Source organism: Chroicocephalus ridibundus, chromosome 7 (genome assembly GCF_963924245.1).
Source record: "Chroicocephalus ridibundus chromosome 7, bChrRid1.1, whole genome shotgun sequence".
NCBI classification, from domain to species: Eukaryota; Metazoa; Chordata; class Aves; order Charadriiformes; family Laridae; genus Chroicocephalus; species Chroicocephalus ridibundus.
Genome location: NC_086290.1, coordinates 9,296,996 through 9,316,884, shown reverse-complemented (window position 1 = coordinate 9,316,884; position 19,889 = coordinate 9,296,996). Strand labels below are relative to the sequence as shown.

General features: G+C 45.0%; 1 protein-coding gene across 2 annotated transcripts in view; it reads right to left on the bottom strand.

Annotated features, from left to right (window-relative positions):
* Positions 1 to 19,889, bottom strand: part of DPP10 (dipeptidyl peptidase like 10) — a 544,973-nt gene that overhangs the window by 274,834 nt on the left and 250,250 nt on the right. Inside the window, exon 1 of one of the 2 annotated variants that reach the window (XM_063341610.1) lies at positions 13,633 to 14,072. The exons of the other annotated variant lie outside the window; for it this stretch is intronic. Coding sequence (XP_063197680.1) covers positions 13,633 to 13,704 — 72 coding nt within the window. The 5' untranslated portion in view covers positions 13,705 to 14,072. Of the gene's footprint in view, positions 1 to 13,632; positions 14,073 to 19,889 lie in introns of those variants that run through there. 2 annotated transcript variants of the gene reach the window in all.

Sequence of the window (19,889 nt, the reverse complement as noted above, 5' to 3'; positions counted from 1 at the left end):
CTTGTTGGGAGGAAAATACCTCCCAGAGGTATAGAACAACTGATACACCAAACAGATGGAGTCACTCCACTTGAGCTAGGTGGACATTACTCATCTGCACGGCCAAAAATGTACCTGCTAAAGCCACGAAACAAGTGTTAACATATTTCTGGGCCTTCTTTAACTGACTCAACAAGGAAGACGCACATTAAGTCTCTTTCACTGCAACAGTCCACAGGGCAAAAAGCAGAAAAGAAAGAAGCATTTTCTTTAAATTTATATAGGAAGTAAGACGGAGGATAATTAAAATTCTTGAGGTGTCAGGGAGAAAAAAGAAAAAAGGAAAAAAAGTAAGAAGTTTGCTTAGTACTGACAGCCAGATCAGGATCCTAGAGCCAGAGTTAACACCAGGTCATGGTTGAATACTGACCACATACAGTAAAAGTGCAGACTTGTAAATCCTTTTTATAGTCACAGCTGCAGCTTTCAGACCCCAGAGTAAATACATATTAACTTTTTTCAAGTGCTCCATGGAAACTTTCCTAACAGTAGGATTTCATATTTCAGACTGCAGCTCTTCAGGAACAGTTCTCTTTAGCTCACGTATAAGATAACCTATTATTCCTTTGCTATTACGACAAAGATTTACAATTGCATATGAAAAGGGAAGGAGGAACTTTCCATCATTGTCAAGCAGCAGAAGGGGGAGGGGGAGATGACTGGTAAAAAAGGTGTTTTTTTTTTCTCGTAGGAGTTCATTTATATCATCAACAATGGTAAGAACACTAATAATACAGCGATTCACCGAGGCATCAAAAGGGATCCCCATCATTTCACCTTGTGTTGGCTACAACCTACTACATTTCACTCTGATACCTCTGTCTGAGGGCCAAGAATTTTTGCTTGGGCATCTTTCTGGAAACCATTTTTAGTTCAAATACATCAAAAGGCGGAGAGTTCAAAACTTACCTCAGCATTTCTATTCCAAGGGTTAAATGGCCTCACTTAAAAAAATACGCTCCTTATTTCACTTTCTTTTTTTTTTTCTTTTATGTACCAACTGGTTCTTGTTATGATTTCTGCAAGATGGGGCACCTTAACGTAAGACAGGCCAGCACCTGGAGGCACTTCTTACCGTGTAACCGTTTCCTCCCTTAACTGGTCAAAGTCCAGGATTTCGGTCCCATCCATCCCTCCTATTTATGCATCTTGTTTCCACCAAGCTCAGCCCTGCACATATTTTAGATGGTGGATGTGCTGGACTCCCTGCTTTTGGTGGAAATCCACTCCAGTGAAGCAGGCAACGCCATTCTCCTCATTAAGGGAAACGGTTTCCATGTAAATGTGACTATGGCTCATTACTTTATACTGTACTTGAGCACACTGTCCAAGTGCAACACAGACAGACCGACACGAAAAAGAACCGCTTTACTCAGCTATTTTGCAAGTTGCGAACAATTTGGCACGATGCTCTCTTGTCCTTATTACCAGCGCAAGTTCCTACAAATGATGGAAAGACTCAAACTGATAGGAAAGCAACACTTAATACCGGCTCCTCGGTGGCTACAGATTACTGAAAAATAGGCGAGTGGTTAAGACTCCATCCTGCCCAGCTGAGGCACACGGGATTGTGCTGACAGCCAGGACAGACCAGGAACTTATAGACCTTATCTGCTGGGGTTAGACAAACAAAGAATACTAATTCTACCCAAAACCATAGCATTATTCACATAAAATGCTGCCTTTAAAGTTTTCCCTATTAACCACTTTATTGCCAATCATTGAAAGATATACTGGATCATACCCAACATAGAATCACAGAATGGTTTGTGTTGGAAGGGACCTTAAAGATCATCCAGTTCCAACCCCCTGCCCTGGGCAGCGACACCTCCCACTGGACCAGGCTGCTCCAAGCCCCGTCCAACCCGGCCTTGAACGTTCAAAAGTGGTCTCGTTATTTACAATTTAAGAGTATTTTCCTAGAATAATAGATGGAGAATGGATAGTACAAGAAAACCAGATTAAACTAATTTTCCTTCCCATCGGTGTGTTCTTAATGTAGTCTTTTTTCAAGACTTCACAAATTTTCTCATGAGAAACTCCATGCACAGAAGCAACCCATACTGAAATGAATGGAAAATCCTGCACATGGCATTTCCGAATCAGCCTGCGTTGATGGTTTCAAGGACGGTTATTAACAAACTCTGCTGTAATTCCTCAGCAGGAGCAACACATGCTTTATCGCAGCTGCCCATGGACATCACCCAGTATCACCACAAAGGCAGCCTTACGGAAGTGCGACACTTTGGTAGTAGTAACTGCACCTTAAATGACAACCACTGTGATCACTACTTTCAGTATTGTCTTAAGTTCCTGTTTTCAGGGCAGAAATCCAGAGCCTTAGCCAACTACCAGTAATGCTACCTTCCTGCAACTCGTCTGGATTGTGAGCACGCTCCTAAGTGTAAATAGGTGTGTTGTTCTCATGTAAGTACAGAAATACCAGCACATACCAGAAAAACCACTGTCTTACCAACAGACCACTCCCCATTTGCGAGATACCTCTCTATTTTATTGCCCGATAACACTTTAAAAAGGCAATCCAGTTTTCCAAGATGTCAAGTAATCTTGAAAGCACTGGAGGTCGTCTTGTCCATCACAGGCAACTCTGGGATTTCAAATTCCCAGAACAACACCACCCCTCAAACTCTGCAGACACTTCTGAAATTGCAGCCTTCAAGGACCTACCCAAGTCATACAGAAATCCTGCAACCAGCCAAGAAGAGAACAAGGGCTTTTAATCTCCGATTTCCTAATCTCCATCCTCTTTCACGTTAGCGGTACTCTTTCAGATACATCCACCTACATAGCACTATGGAAAAGTCTCGGTTACAAAAGATCCTAAGATCTATAAACCTCCAGCAAGACTCATATTCATTTTCTTTCTTTGTGTCTATTCTGTCTCCTACGCTCAGAATCTAGGTGCTCCTCACATCTCTCTAGTGAAACTGAGACCTCCTCACCACCTACAACCCATTCGTTTTTGCCAGTGTATTTCCATCTTACCTGAGGAGGCAACAAACACTGGTATGTTTGGAAAATCGCAATGAAATACCTCCAAACATGTAAGAAAAAAAAAATAAATCCAGCGTTGTAAGAAAAAAAAAAAAAGCCTTAGAAGCAGTTGCATCGGGCCTACAACCAAATGAAAAACAAAACAAAACAAAAGCACACAATTGCTTTTAAATATATGCACTTATGCATCCCCACCTGTGTGTGTTAAAGCTATGTGTGTATTAGCAAGGAGAGGGGAGCGGAACTGCAGAGAGAAACCATTCGTGTTAAGGACCTGATGTCCACAACCTGCGTGTTCTGGGGGTTACGTGGACCAGCTCCAGTCTGAGCCTGGGGACCAAACGCCCATTAGCAGCTGGAGCACCCCAAGCCTGCTCCTGCAGCACATCAGTTTGCTTAATTTCATCCTAAAGGAATCCAGCTCACGCTCTGAAACTGCTCTGGGGTGCAAGCCGAAGCACAGTAAGTACGATCAGGATTGTTTCACTGGTACATTTTTGATCCAAACTAAAATGCTACCACGGGTTTACCCAAGAGTTATTGCACTGCAATACCGAAATTTACTGCAGACCAAAGGAACGCCGAAGGGCAAACTCACATGCGAACGCTCAGAGAATATTACTTCAGTGGAAGTAATTCCTTGCCTAGAGATAAGCAAACCCATTCAGCATCTCCCCCACCCCACTGCAGGGGAGATGGAAGAAGGAAGCCTGACAAAAAGAAAAGGAATAGGTAATTAAGAGAAAAGAGAATTACAACTTTGTAAGTTATAGTAGTTTAAAAGATATTAACAACAGCAGGTAAGGACATTTATTTTCTTTACACTTTCAATGCGTTACTCTGGCAGAAACTGTTCTTCCTTTTTAGAGGGAAGAGGAAAAAGTCCTTTGCTGAAGCACCATTTCATCCCAGGAAAGAAGTGCTGTTAAGTCCACTTAGGCTGGCAACTGTGAGATGAACCAAAGCAAAAGCTGGCATCACATCGCACCGCGCTTGCCTAGCTCACGTTTTAGAAAGGAATCTTTGCCCGCTCAGAAATAAGGCAAGACTTATGAAGAATATAACTGACAGTTTCCTAGATACAAATAACACATTTAATAAAGTATAACCTGAAAGAAGCAAAGGATAAGGGGAAAAGTCTCAAAGCTGGTTTTGAGGGGGAGAGTTGTTCTGGGTTGGGTTTTTTTGTTGTTATTGTTCTCGGTTTGGTTGGTTGGTTGGTTTTTAGAATAAAAAGCCCAATTTGGATCCCCAGCTGGGCTGGGTATTGTAGGCCTAAGTAAAAATAATGCAAGGAGGTGGCCAGAATGAGGGATGTAAACAGACCTCAGGAAAAGGACATTTTCAGTGAAAAAGCTTACTTTTTTGTTACACACTGAATATATTCCCCTGCTGACATGATATATGGCCCTGCACGTGCTTCTTCCAGAAATTATCTATCATCTCTCCATATGGGTTGTATGGAGCGAGACAGCTATAGCAGATTCTTGGTGTACAGGATGTAAATAAGAGTAAAAAGATATCCCCTGATACATAAGGCCACGCTGCCCGCAGAATTAGTACGCTAAAGCCTTTCCTCCTCACGTTTTTCTTTGTCTTGAATAAGCAGGGGCTTTCTGTGTTACAGTTAATTGTACGAGGAAGAAGAGAAGGAACCTCCTTTTCCTAAATTCTTGTATGAAGATGATACCACCTACCACGAAAGTCAGAACATTCTGCTCGTATGTGGTTATGTTTATGTGTGTAAATACAGCAGAGATCAGAAATACGAATGCAGATTTTCTCTGACATATCCGTATATATTTTCATGAGGATTACTCCATTTTCATGTGCTGACCAGTGCATTCTTTAAACTACAAGCTTACTGTATATTAATGTCATTAATGTTATGGGATAGGAAACTAGAGCATGGAGTTTTTCTAATAGAATAAGATTCTATCAAATGTCTGTCTGTCTTCTCTTGCTACCACTAAAGACACCATTTGGGCAGCTGAGACAGGTTACCACAATGAAACTCTTGTTTACCAAGAGTCTATTCTCTTCCATGGCGTGAAACCTAATAGTTTCCCAATACATAACGAAACCACTGGATCACAAGGGAAGTATCGGTCTTCAAATGATTAGTAACGGGGGAGTAAGAGTAAGGCGACAAAGACATTGCTTGGCTTACAAAGAGAAACACCACATTGGCAGAGGCAGGCAGAAGGGCCGTTGGAAGAAGAGCGTTAGGAAAACTCCGATGCATAGAAGATTAGAGATGGGAAGCTGAGGGGAAAAAAGGTATGATACAGGAGAGAATCACCTGGAGATGTAACAAAACTGAAGGGAGAAAGTAGTGAGAGAGTGTTGAGAACTGCTCGTGCAGAACACGGCATTTTACAGAATCAGAAACGAGTCTAAAAAGGGAGCGCAGAGGGACAAAAGAAAATAGCTAAGGACATAATCCAAATAGTCACCACCAAAAAAAAAAGACTTCACTAGAGTCTTCACAGACCCATCCAGATGAGCTTTCATCCTCCTTCCTTCAGTTGTCACGAGTTATGCCAAAATGAAATGAGCAATGTAGGGTCTTAACACTGCTACTTAGCACTCTAACATCCAGTTCATTTCTACCTACAGTAACAGGACCCAAAAGGGGGCAAATCCCCTTTTCAGTACAGAATTGCACGTAGAGAACCTGCACATCATACAAGAAAATTTATATACTATATATAGGTATAAACCCTGTCTTTCTCGTATCAAGCGAGCAAACGACTTGCATAAACTGACGGCTGCCCTCAGGAACCTTTCCAGAGCCTGGCACAAAATACTAGAAATGTAGTTCTGTCCTTTTGAATTGGAAAACATGCCACAACACTGAACGCTGTTACCAAAAACCTTGGAGAATGCCAGTGACAACATTTTGGTAACTACCTTTCATGCAGCTTGAGTACTAAAGCTCCATCCAACTTCCTGTGTGCCCAAGGACTTTTTTTTTTCCCCGAGACGTAACGAAAATTATTACAGTGCAAATTATACAGTTAGTCCTACAGACATTATTCACACAAGTTGTGCCACTGACTTCAGTGGGGAAATCCATGTAAATAAGCACTTTAGGAATGGGGCAGGATATAGAATTATTTTCAGCCATCTCAGGGACCAAAATGTAACATATATTCAATTGCATTGCATTGCATTCAATACAATGAACCTTTGAATTAAAAATAAAAAAGAAACTTTTGCAACTAATTTCCTGGAGTTGCAGCTACTCGCTCATTTCAAAGTCTTCTGACTTTGTGGGCTTATTACCTCAGGAAGATTTAAAGTTATATTTATGCTTGATGACATCTCATTACCCGATACAATCATTTGCGCCCTGGAACAAGAAGGCCCTTGACTAAACTTTTCGGTAGGATCTTTCTTGTGTTGCTGTTCACACTAAGATATTGCAGAAATCTTCACAAATCGGGTAGGAATTGATAAAAGCAGTTTTCCAGCAGGGACTACTGAGAAGATCTTCTTGAACTGCACTTTTTCTGACTCAAGCCACCCAATTTTTATAGCCATTTTGTGCTTGTTCAGAACCGTCATTAGGCCATCCGATTTGAACTGTTCTTCCATGTGATTCAAAATCACAGCACATCATTACTCCTAATTAAGTGTACTTAAGCTCGAATTCTTACTCTGAAAGACTCCCCTAATATATATTACATCTAATACATATAAAATGTTTTGATTTAACCCGTCTCTGAAGCCTTGGGGTGGGAAAGGGGGAAAGGAAGGCAGCAGCCTCTGCGCCATGAGGAGCAGAAAGAACAAACACAGAGGATGAATGATCAGTCGCACTGGCAGTGTTTGATTTAGTTTCTTGCACTTGACCAGCATTTCAAACAAGTTTAATGGTTCTCCCACTAGCATTTGGAATTCTCTCCTTATTTCCAAAAAGAAAACTCTGACGTTTGCCCAGTTTGTTTTCTGGAAAGCTACGAAATGCTTCTTTTTTTCCTCCCCAAAGGAATGTAAATTGCAAACATTGCCGCAGGCAGCCTAAAATAACCCCCAAAAGCCTTTAAAGAACCTTTATTTTCCTTAAATTATAACATTGTTTAATACTTCCTAATTGATCTTCTTAGACAACATCCTCCAAACGTCAGAGCGCTTTTATCTTCGTTTAGAAACGTTCAAAACTATTTACAGATTCTCTGAATAAATAACCCATAATAAGTTATGTGGCTGTTGCCAGCAGTGTTAAGAACGATTAGGAAAGGTCTTTTAGCTTCAGCCTCAGATCTGTAGGTCATCCAATGTCCTTCCTAATGGATAAATACAGTAATTTATCATCATCAGTCACCATCAGCATTGTTCTTTTTACTATCATATATTCATGAACGTTATTCGATGCAGCTGAGTGGAGCATAAAAGAAGCGTATGATTAAAGTGGAAAGGGACAAAGTTTGAGACAGTCGAGATTTCGTGGCTAATGCATGGACTTGAAATATGACACAGGTCTTATAAGAGTTACAAAGACGGTGTCAACAAATTACAGCTACCTGCTGGCAGGACACAGGCATTTGTAGCAGCGGATGAATCTGCCTATGTTTTCCAGTTAAAGAAAGTGTAACATGTGAAGTACAGTCCCGTAAACCTAAATGTTTTTCCATAGGTCAGGCATAGTTCAAAGCTCTATTAGTTTAAAAAAAAAAAAAAAAAAGAAAAGAAAAGAAAAGAAACCCAACAACAACAACAAAACCTAAGATACTTTTCTAGGGATCACATATTACATTCATCTTTATTACCACTACAGGAAGAAAGGCTGTCCATATTTGCGAGCCAGTTATTAAAAAACGCTAAAATGATGGCTTTCAAATTCTAGAATAACATCAAACATCATCTCTGTTTGCTTAAAGAGTTCCTCCCTGTTGTTAATTATCAAAATAGCTTGCCTGAAGCAATACCTTCCATTGGAAGATACTGGAAAGAAATATAGAAAGTATGTTTTAAAATAGCTAATACAACATGTATGTTCAAATATCTGGGGCTACTCTGTAACCTACAGCATGCCTGCAATCCACGTTGACGCAGAAGAGCCAAAAAGATTGCCCTGTTTCACAGTTTTTGATTTACTGCATTAAGTAATCCCTCTAATCCACCTGCAAAGTGGAGAGCTCTAAACACTGAAAAATCAGGTGCTGTGTTACGCTGCAGAGATTCCCACCCGCTGTTCTGAAAGCAAGACGCAGAGAACCTGCCAAAAGGCATGGGAACCCTGAGGGGAGGGTACAAGGAGCGAGAGAGCATCAGCATGATTGCCTTGCCCTGCGTCCCCCGATGGAGACGTCGTCACAGTTGTGCTCCTGGCAGATTCCCAGGGCAGGGGGTGGATCGAGCACTGGAAAGTTCTTTGTAAAGTTCTCTGCATTAGAAAAAGTGAGTTTCTCTTCAGAAATCGCTTCTGAATTTGGGATGTAGAGAGAAACACGCTTATGTGCTATACAAACATTAAAAAACCCCAAAAACCAATATATGACTGCCCTCTTAACTACCTGAGATCCTATACTACCGACTGTTTACAAGATGTCCTATAAAATGACGCTTCTTAATTAACATAAGAAGCACTTCGCCAAAAGTGAGATCCTACTCGCCCCTGCTCCACGGAGCTCAGACCAGAAGATTAGAAACGCAACAAAGATGGAAGATGAGCTTCAGGTTTTTTGTACTGATCACCATCAGGTACGTGACTGAATTACATCGGAACAGCCACACGGCAAAGAGAAAGGGAATCAAGGCCGCATGTAGTATTTGAAAGATGATACGTCCCGTGTCTTCCCCTGAACCCGAACCCTGAATGATATTCCAAACCACCAGTTAGTAACACTTTCACATAAGCTTCTTGTGCTGCTGGTCGTATATTCAACAGATACAACAGATATTGCAAGCCTCTAATACTTCTTTCTGGACCCAGCATGGATATAGTGTGGCATATATATAGTGTACAAATTAGAATTTAAAAGTTAAAGCTAAGATTCAGATATTAACTCTTTACGAAATGTTCCGGGCATAATAATATAACCTTATTTCTCCGCTTTTGTTAGCTTTTTTTTTACCTGATGTTTCTGGTGTTATATCGAACCTTGCAAACCAGTACGTTGGATCTACTGCTGCAATAAAACAAGTACAAAGTTCCGCTAGGTTGCTAAGAAGGAAAAACGCAAAGTCACTTCGGATCACGTACTAGAACAGAATTTCTTTTTTCAGCCCGAATCCAACTCTGAACACAACCAAGAGCAGGGGACAGGGACTTGACTACCTAACCTAATCTTTCACATTACTGGAACTGTGGTACGTATACGATTAAGAGTTCAAGTTTCTCCCTGACCCACCAAGCTCAAGATGACCTGAGTGGGGCAGGGGAGAGCCCTTTTACCTTGATAAAACCCCATTACGATGAACACTGCTCTGGACAGACACAGCTATCCATCAACATTTTTCCCACTGCAAGATCAGAGTCTACCTTTGGGAAAAAGAAGTAAGGCAACAAAGGAAGACATGAGAATATAAACCATTTTGGCGTTAGTCACTGAAAAATAAACCACAGATTGTTCTCTTTTGTTCAGATGTGCTTTTAGAATACAGCCCTTGTTTGGTGACCACAGAAACTGGTCCTGAGACAGAGAAAATTCAACTCTTTAAATCAAGGCAGTGAAGCAAACAGTAGTCAGTTGTGCTTGTATGTATACTAAACATGTAATTTAAATGCTTACCAAATAATCTCCCTACTTATCGCAACACAATGCAGACTGATTTCATATTCCCTTACCTGTTTTTAAGCACTATAACATAGTAGATTCTAAAATGAATACATTGTAAAGAAAAAAAAAATCTGTGGGGTTTTTTCTGGTTTAAAATCAATTTTAAAAAGACCTTAAGTTGGAAGAGTGAGAGAGGCTCAGGAGAGAATGATTATAAATTTCAAAGGTCTGTCTTCCATGTACCCAAAGAACAGCAAGTAGCACCAGGTGGTGTAGATCATCTAGTTTTTTGTAAACAGACTGAAGGCTCACAAAGGTAATACCTAGAGGAATTATCTTAGTTCTTCATCTGCAAAGACAGCAACATTCATCAACCAGCAAGTCATACAGGTACATTATATTTTTCAAATAAGTTGTGTCCACTGACTACCGAATGGTTGTGCCTTCTAAAAATGATCACTAAACATCATTGTCCAAGACCCCAGGAGACGGTTCTTAAAAGCTACAAGATGAAAAACACTATTTTTTGAACTCTCTAAGAGGAACTGAGGGAGCCACATTCACTCCCGACACAAACGCTCAAACGACCTAAGTCTGAGTGCTTTGATAGAGCTTTCCAGAAATGAGCAGATATACAAGTAATTTACAGCTATTTTCTTTTCTACAGATATATCATCTGAACATAAAACTGTAATTTTGGCAATAAATATCAGTCATCATTTAGCAAAGAGTTGAGAATAAATCTGTGTAATTTATCAAACCGATTGCCGAAACATCAATAGCACTGTTAATGGAAGTTGTTATTAGATGCCTTGGCCCAGGGGAGGCTTGGTTTAAAAATACCATCAGGGGAAGCGTTGGATGTGAAGTTGTATCCAATTTATTTATAAGCTGATGGCCATGGATGCTTCAGTCAGTCCATCCAAGCTTTTATTTAAGTGGAGAGTCCCAACATTAGCCTGCTGTAACTTGAAATTACACCTCAGATACCAAGTCTATAAATTTACCACAGATACATCAACTTCAGTATGACCATTCTCAGGAGTATCTGTAAAACCAGACTTTGAAATCAGAAGAGATCTACACTTAGAAAATCTTGTTGTAATTCCTTGCTCCTTTTTGGACTTCCCACAGGTCCAACCACTTCTTACCAGCTGTTCCTGCTATCTCAGGAAACCCTCTCAATGCAGACGCAGCTCCTCATTAAAAATAAATAAATAAACTACAGGCATCACCTGAAGTAACACTACAACTTTATACGTGCTCACCAAGCAAAATGCAACGTTAAACAAGAGTACCCAGACAGAGATGGATTTCTTGAGGGCCCTTAAGAATGCTGTATTTTCCACATGGACCAAGCAGACGCTGCTATGGGATATGGAAAACCACGGTGAACATATGAGCCACTGTTTGCTCTTCTCCCCATGGCCACCACAGCATACATCATGGCTGCAGCATGTAACGTGCATGTTAACCGTAACCACAAAAAGCCAACAAAAAGCTTCTAACCCATAATATTCCTCTATTAAGGTCACAGCCACTTCCCACTGCTGCACTAAGGATGGTTTCCAGCACAAACCTAGAGTCAGACACAGCCTGTGTCCAAGCGCCGGCCAGGGCTGAGCGTACATCTCAGCTGCTGTGAGGGCGCGTGCGTGGCCTTGGTGTTCACAGAGATCCACCAAGCCCAGCCCCACTGTACAGAGCTCGCCACAGGACTCAGGCCTGCATCCTGACTATGAGCATTTAAAGCCATAGAAAGACTTGCCATCCATTAAAAGCAACCTTTTGGATATGATGCCATTATATACCGCATGACATCCCTAGCACCTAAAGCAACAGGTAAAAGCTGTTTAGCTGTTTAAGTATCAATTTTTACCAAGAAAACCAAACTTGGTCTGGAAAAAAACTGATGCAAATATACAGGATATCACATTTACGCTTCATGCAGCCGGGCACAGCAGGTAGACCAGTGGTGTCCCCATCCACCCCTGAGAGAGGCTGAGAACTCCAGAGGACTCGGGTAATAATATTTTTGTATTTGGGATAAATTCCTAATATTTAGCGTGTTTTAAATTGAGAACTTAGTGCTGTTCCTCATTACAACCTAAAAGAGCAATGAAACCGGTAATTTCTGGCATATAGTATTAAGCCTGCTTTAAAAAGATTTCCGCCTCCAAAACCAAAAAGCCATTCTGGCAATTCAACATGTCTGGATTCAACATAAAGAAATAAAGATTGGTTAAGTTCAAGTACTTTTTATTACATCTAAAAGCAGTATCCCTCTAAAGCAAAACAATGTCCCTGAAATTTACGAGCTCTGTGAACCTCTGAGACTATTTAAAATGATCTTGACTTTTCCATAAATTCTGCTATTTACATGAAATTTAACTACTGATGGAAGTTACCCATCTCTTTCAGGTAATGTAACTTATGCAATTAATTTATTCAACAAGGCTCCTCAAACTCTAATGTATTATTTTATCGGTATTACATGAAAACGTACCATAATGCAGACACTTTTCAGCAAAAAGCACGTATCTTTAAATTTATTTAAATGAATGGGTTCAGTGATACTGGAAGGACGACCCAGAAGCTTAACGCACAGCCTGGGTGTGCATGGAGGACTGGATACTCGGGTACGGGCTTTCTAAAACATGACTCTGGATAGCAGCTTCCACTGTTGGCGTTTTCCACCCAATGTTAGCATTCCAGAGAAAATTAAGCTCTGGAAATGCACCTAACAGAGACTGAAAACGTGAAACGCGGCTCCCCACCTCCTGCAAGCCCCCTTGGGCACCCCGGAGTTCGAAACAGAAAGCGGCGAGTCCTGACAATGTGTAAAAAAAAACCCTCAATCTCGGAATACCGTTGGAATTAGCACATTTTTAGGTGTTTGCGGGCGAGCTGCGCGGGGGGCGGGGGGGGGCGGCTCACCCTCGGTCGGGGAGGGCAGGTGAGAGGCTCCGGCTCGGCCCCGCCGCAGCACCGGGGGGTGCCCACCGGGGGTTTGGGTGGGGGCGCGCACAGCCCCATCCCTCCCGATGCGCTATCGCCATCGCCCCGGAGCGATAGATAACGGTCTGGTAATGAAAACTTCGATTTTGTGATGGTGGCAGCCGAGTTCAGCCGCTCCCCCGGTACCCAGCCCTCACACGGGGAAGCCGCCCGCGACTCGCCCGCTTCGACAGCGAGCCGGTACCGAGAGACACGGGTACCCCGGCCGGCCGCAGCCCCGCCAGCCCGCGGGGAGGCACCCGTCGGGCCGAGGGACGCGACCGCCGCCCGGCCGCCGCCAAAACCCCCCGGGACCCCTCCCCGACCCCCCCGGCGGACCAGGCGTCGATGCGGAGCGCGGCCCCGCGGCCCCCGGGCAGCCCCGCCGCGGGCACAGGGCGTCCCCCGCGCCCCGCTCCCGGCCGCCCCGCACCGCCAGCCCCGGCCCGCTCCCCCGGTGCCACCGCTCTCTCCCCCGGTCCCCGCGGCCGGCAGGGCAGGATCCCCCCGCCCGCGTGTCTCCCCCCGGCGCAACTGGCGGGGAAGCGGAGCGTAAACTCCTGCGGGACCGCTGCCGCCGGGCTCGGGGCTGACCGACACCCCAGCCCCGAGGAGCGGCCGGACAAGGCTGGGACCCTCCGGGCGGCACCGCCGCTCCCTCCGCATCCCCCGAGGTGGCTCAGCGGGGCTCCCGCTTCCCCCGGCCGAGCTGCCCCGCGGGCGTCCGCCCCCCTCTCCCCCCTTCGGACTTGTACCCTGCTCCGCACAACTTCCCCGGGACGCCGGCGCGTACCTTCCCCCCCCACCCCCAATCCCCCCTCCATCCCCCGGCGCCTCCCGCCGCGGGTCCCACCTGGTCGGGCTGCGGCGGCGGCGGGTTCCCCCTGCCGCCCGGGTGCGCCGGCTGCTCCTTCATGGCTGTCATCGCAGGGGGCTCGGCTCGGCGCCTCTCACTGCCGCTGCGGCCCCGGGCACCCCTCCCTCGGCGCCAGCCGCATGACACCAGCCTCCCCTGGAAGTGGCGCGGCGGAGGAGGAGGAGGAGGAGGAGAAAGGGGAGGACGGGCGGGGGGCGCGGAGCCGCCGCCGCGGCAGCGCCGCTACCGCAGTGCCCCGCCGAAGCTCAGGGGACGCCCGGCCCCGCCGTGCCCCGCACCGGGGGGCGGCCGCGCATCACCGCGGAGCGCCCCGCGGCGGGCACGGTCTCTCCGCTCCGCTCCGCTCCCCTCCGCTGCGCTCCGCCCGCCGTGAGCCGGCCCGCCTCGTCCCGCCGCCGCCAGCAGGTGTCACAGCGGTTCCCGCCGACCCGGGAGAGACCATCCGCGCCCCCGCCACGGGGGCGTCGCTGCCGGTTGCGGCGGGGACGGCGCTGCCCCGCTCCCGCCCCGCGGGGACCGGCCCCGGACCGGCGGGGGCTTCCCCCTACCCCTCCCGACCCCCGGCCGCTGCTGCCCGGCCGCCGGCAGAGAGAACCACGGGGCGGGGGGATGAAGGGATAAACGGGGCGAGGGGTGCGCTGCTGTGCTGTTTGCCCCCTGCTCCCCAGCCCCGCCGCGGCGTTTCAGCAGCCAGCGACCGAGGTGCGTCTCCCGAGGTGTGCGGGAATGTCCCCCAGCATGAGGAGCTCAGCACGGGGCACCACAACCCTTGTTCTCACGCAGGTCCTTATTGTAGGAAGCCCGTGGCCGTAAAAGGGTCCTCAAGTGCCCATTTTCCCTGCGCTCGGCACAGGCGGCCCTTATATGGTGCTAGAAAAAAGGAGAACTTAGGGAAGACCTTAGGGACACACTTTACTACGTGTCCTAAAGCCGTATCATCAGTTGATGACAAGGGGGTTTTATAAGATGAAGAAAGGAGACCACCTGAAATTTGTTTCTAACCAGCAAGAAGGAAACAGCTGAAAACGCGAGGGGAGATGCCAACTCTAGAAACAGTGAACATGAGCCTTTTTAAGGAGGGAAAACCTCAAACACAAGCAAGTGAAACACTTCGGCTTGGGGCAGGCTGTTTGTTAATCGAGATCAGTTTCACAATCCGGCTCACAGTAAGATCACAGACCACAGGACTGTCACCATGGAGGAGGCAGTGTGCTGGGACAGGGATGGATGGCTGACAGGAGCAGCCCCAGCGCTCTCTTAGCCAGCCTGGGTCTCAAGAGACTGCAAGGTAGAAGGAAAGCTGTCAGCACGCGAGAGAAGTGTTTGATCTTTTTTTAGTATCTTTTGAATCAAACCTCACCAGGAAGGTCCATCTGACGGGATGGTGAGCGTAATTAATAGCAGTGACAAAGATTTCAGCCTAAGGTGGGAACAGGTTAGAAAGGAACAGGGAGATGAGAAGGGACTGAGGAATTACAGACGAGCCAGCCACAGAATACAGAGTATTGAGTACTTCTGTCTTCCTGTACCACCCATCGCTGTGTTGACTCCTCCACCAATCAACAGACACAATTTCTCTTGAAGTCCCAATAAAAGTTCTGGAAAAAATAATCAAATGAGCTTTGCAAGCACCTAGACAAAAACTAAATGACCACTAATAGCCACCATTAATTTATCAAGAGCAGATCACATCAAACGAATCTAATTTCTTTCCTTAATAGGGTAACAAGCCTGTGGATAGGAGAGCAGTAAATGTCATCTATCTTGATTCAGAAGGGCTTCCAGCATGGTCTGGAACCGTCCAGGACAGTTTCGTGAGGAAGAGAGAAACATCATCTGAATAGAACTAGAACAAGTATCTACAAAACTGTTTCCACCACATTATTTCCAGTGGCTCCCAGCCACAGCGAAAGGCTACAGTGTGGTGGTCCGTCAGTGGTCCATCTTGGTGGGGTTAGCCCATGTTTCCATCAGCACCAGGGTGGTTGAGCACACTACGCTCACCAGATTCACAAACAATGTGAAGCTGGGGAGGATGCCAAGAATGTTGCAGGATGCCATCAGAGTTAACTTGACAGACTGAGACCTTAAAGACTTGTGAGCAGTTCAGTAAGAACATGTGTGAGGGACTATGTGAGGGATGGAGAACAACAGGTTAGATCACATTTTCAAGTGAGGAACGGGACACTACGTCTCAAAACTGCACCTAAGGCAGTGTCCTGCTATGGCAAACCAGACAAACTGTGACAGACGAGCAGGGCTACAGCTGTCACAATGTATGGAGAAATCCTGCCCTTGTCAGTGCTGGCAGGGCATCCACTGAATACAGGGGCCAAGGTCAGGGAATGCACAGCGACACAGACATGTAACAAGGAGAACGAGAGGTCTGGCAAGCACGCGCTGCGAAGAAAAACTGAAAAACGTTGGGATCAGTTAGTCTAAAGGAGAGAAAACCAGGGGCAGTTATGGAAACAATGTTCAAATGATTAAAAGGCGCTACAAAAGAAGGAAACTAATCTCTTGCGTACACGGTGGATCAAATAAACAGCAATAGGTTTAGAAAAGGAAGAAAGATTCAGGTTAAAGATTCAGGGAAAGACTGTATTTATTTCCAAAAAGTGTGGGGAGAGGGGGCAGTGGACTGGGTTGCCTTAGGAGGTTTGGGGGCCTGCAGCCATGGAAGCCAGATAAATGGCTGTCTGGAGCAATGCGAGTATAGTTGTTGCTGCCTAGGGTAGAAGAATTGTGTAAAGTAACTGACTCAATCTCTTTTTGTTGCTGACTTTATGATTCCAGTATGCCACGGAGCACCACCCGCAGCCCCCTGCATGAGACCCGGCGGCAAGAGCCTGCGGTGAGGACCCGCATTGCTCACCCCGCTGTCAGTCCACACAGCGGTTTTCTCTCAGCTCACAAATCAGCCCTTTCTGCGCTTCTCTTCGCACCATCGCTGCCCTTCCCTCTCCATTTCATATCCCTATTTTCTCTGTTAAAATTCATTATTTCCCTAACTTCTGTACCCTTGCTGCTGTCAGCCCTGTCCCTTTACCTTCTTGCCCTCTGACGCTGTTTCTTTTCATATAACAATTGCGCTATATGAAGAGAAAGCAAAAAGAGCACCTAAGATGGCATCTTTTGTACCCCAGTACCTATTGCTTTGTGTCACTTCTGCAAGCAGCCTTTACTGACAGTCCTTCCTTGGTGTTGGCTGCGTTCTGTAGGACTCGCGATCTCATTTTTTTCTGAGCAACGCATAAAATGGGGAGACTTAGATTTTGCCTGTGGCCTCTAGGTGCTACAGTAATACAAATAATAAGTCTTAGAAACAGACGTGTTCTGATTCACGCTGTTTATGGCACACGTCTATTCCAACTCGACTAATTACTGAGCCCCCATCACAGCTGAAGAATTCTAATGATTTAGGGTTTGAACGGGCATGTTTCAAATAGAGATTACTCTCAGCTTGTTTTTGATGAGATACATTGTGATGGAGTTCCACTATTAATCATGAAGGAAAAAGACATTAGCAGTCAATTAAGCTGAAGCTTAGTTATTCACAATATATTCACTGTGAGGTTTTATCGCTATAATGGACTAAGATATGGAGCGTAAGTTTCATAAAGGTCATGCATGCTGGTTGCTGGGTATTCATAAATCAATTAAAATTATTGGAAACGTGAGTATTTTGGGGGTAGGAGTTTGGGGACTGGCTCTATACACACTGAGTCTTATCTAAAGCTGCTTAAAATCAAGACCAAAACTCTCATTAATAGCACTTGGCCATTCCTTTTATCATCATTTTGAATGCTGCTTTGTCGGTCCATAGTATTGGCTGCTTTGGGGATACTAAGTTAACTTACCACTTCTCCCTGCTGCCCACGCCAACTTTTATTTGGGTCTTTTTTAGCAAATTACTGTTCAAAAGTAATTTGACTGGGTTGTTTACGTAACAGCTGTTTTATAGCCATTAATAGGACACGTCTTTGCAATGGGAGCCTGGTACTAAAACTGATGCCAAATGGGTAAAAGCGATTACGATGTACAGTATTTATGGTAGTTCCTTGTACCATTTTCACCAAAATACCTCATAGTATCAGCAGGGAAACCACTTAAGGCTTGGGTGAAATAGCTGCAGAAAGAAATGGAATTATGCTCTTGATCAGTTATTTACAGAGTCATTACATTAATTCATCTATCTTTCAACTGAAATATTATGTTACAGACTCCTTGGAATTTCCTCCATCTTCCTCATCACACACAGGATCTGGGTGCATAAACCAAGACATAACATGATCATTTTATCTCCCACATACACCGAGTATCAACTCCGTCAGTGTATTATTCAACAGTTACAGTTTTTACCGCACGCTGACTTACATCTGTGTTTAGTTGATATAGCAGACTAACACGCGGTGCCGATTGCGGACAGCCAGCAAGTAAGCCGGCAACCCGCTGGGGCGTAAAAGGGCCGAACATACGTGCAAAAAGAATAGAGCAGAGGATGCTACAAGTGAGGGGACTTCTCCCTTTTCTCTCTTAAGAAACCCTGGCGGTTCACTGCTCTCCTGGGCAGCTCCCACGTGAGGCTGGGGCAGTTACTGAGAGCACCCCGACGTGCCAAACGCTGCGTATGTGCCCTGCGTTACTCACCCCAGTGCCTGTGGGAGGTGGGCTGGGAGGTGCCGTGTCTGAGCTGAAGTAAAGATAGAAAACTCACTGTTAAATAAAGTCCTGGTTATCAAGCGATTTAACTGCCTTATGTCAGTTCAACAGGTGACAGATACTGCCGCCGCACAGATCACCGCGAGGAGGCACAGCCGTTACTAGCACGGTGAAGATCTCGCCCCTGCCTTTGGGAGTGAGTTTTGTGCTTGGTAAGTCTGCTGCTGCCCCAGGGGTGGAGCTTCAAGGAGCAAAACTGGAACGGGTGGAACAGGTAGTTTTGTTTTCTGTATATTTTATATGGCCCTCATCCCTGCGTAATTAATAACTGTACAGCCTAGTGGAGATGTAAACACTACTTGATCGCTAATTGTAAGCAGTGCCATAAAAATAAGAAGCCCATTAAATCTTTTACGTCCAGTTGCCGCGTTCCTACAAACAGCATCTGTTGTTTTGCCATGAAGTCAATTGAGATCAAAAGATTCTCAATCAGCTCTAGCCTAGACCTTTGGGTTCGTACCTCTCTTGATAGCAACCTTGCCGCTCCGACTTTTATAACCTGAGGAAAAAAGTCTCCTGGCTTATTACCTCCAGCCTCTCTGAAGCCCAACGCTGATGAGTGCACGAAAGCCGCAAGGTCATGGCTTGAGAGTTTATCGGTGGCTTTTTAAAATCAGATCTTATGAATATACTCTGATGATGGATTTCTGGTTCCTTTTAAAGCTCTAGCAGCTGGGCTAAAAAAATCCTTGAAATTATAAAGGTGAATTTAAAAATCACCAAAACCCAAGAAAAGTTGATTGTTCTTCACTGGTGTTTTAAGTGGATCTATGGGCTTGCAGAAACTAAAAATAGTTGTCCAGAGGAGAACCACTCTGAGTTACATCAATCTGAAAAAAAGACAGAATGTGGTTTTGTACAGAGTGCTTTTTAAATTATGGCTTTAAATGACAGAATATTTGAACTTTGCTTCTTAAGGAATTATTTGATAGAGGGAAAATTCCAGTCACCTTCTGCATTCAGAAACACATTATATTCTAATACCTGCTTCAGTGAAAGGCTATTTTCTTTGTGAATAAATTGTACTCATGTTTTTCTCTCCTTGACTTGTTTTAGAAAAACAATCAATGCAAACACTGAGTTAATACAAATAAATGCAAATATATTCCAGCAGGAAAGTTACAGGACTTATTAAAATACACGTGCAAATATTTCAGCGAAAGTATACAGAACAGGACTGCATTTCCAAAAATACCTCTCATTAACCAACAAAACGCACAGCCAGCATTCAAGAGTGTGTTTGAAGGAATAGTTCATAACAGAAGAACACAGGAGCTGTGATTTCAGATCTATGGCATCCCCTCCTGATTACCTAACATAAATCACATCATAAATCACAGCAGTTTCCAAGAGAAACAGAGATAGACAAATGTTTGTGTCCGATACCACAGCCTGAACCTGGGACTCAAGTGGCTACTACAGTCGCCAGGTGCCACTGTAGATGTCCTGAGGTACCCAAACCACCTGCACTGACCTGGCAGAGGCTTCTGCAGGACATTCCTCCCCCACCT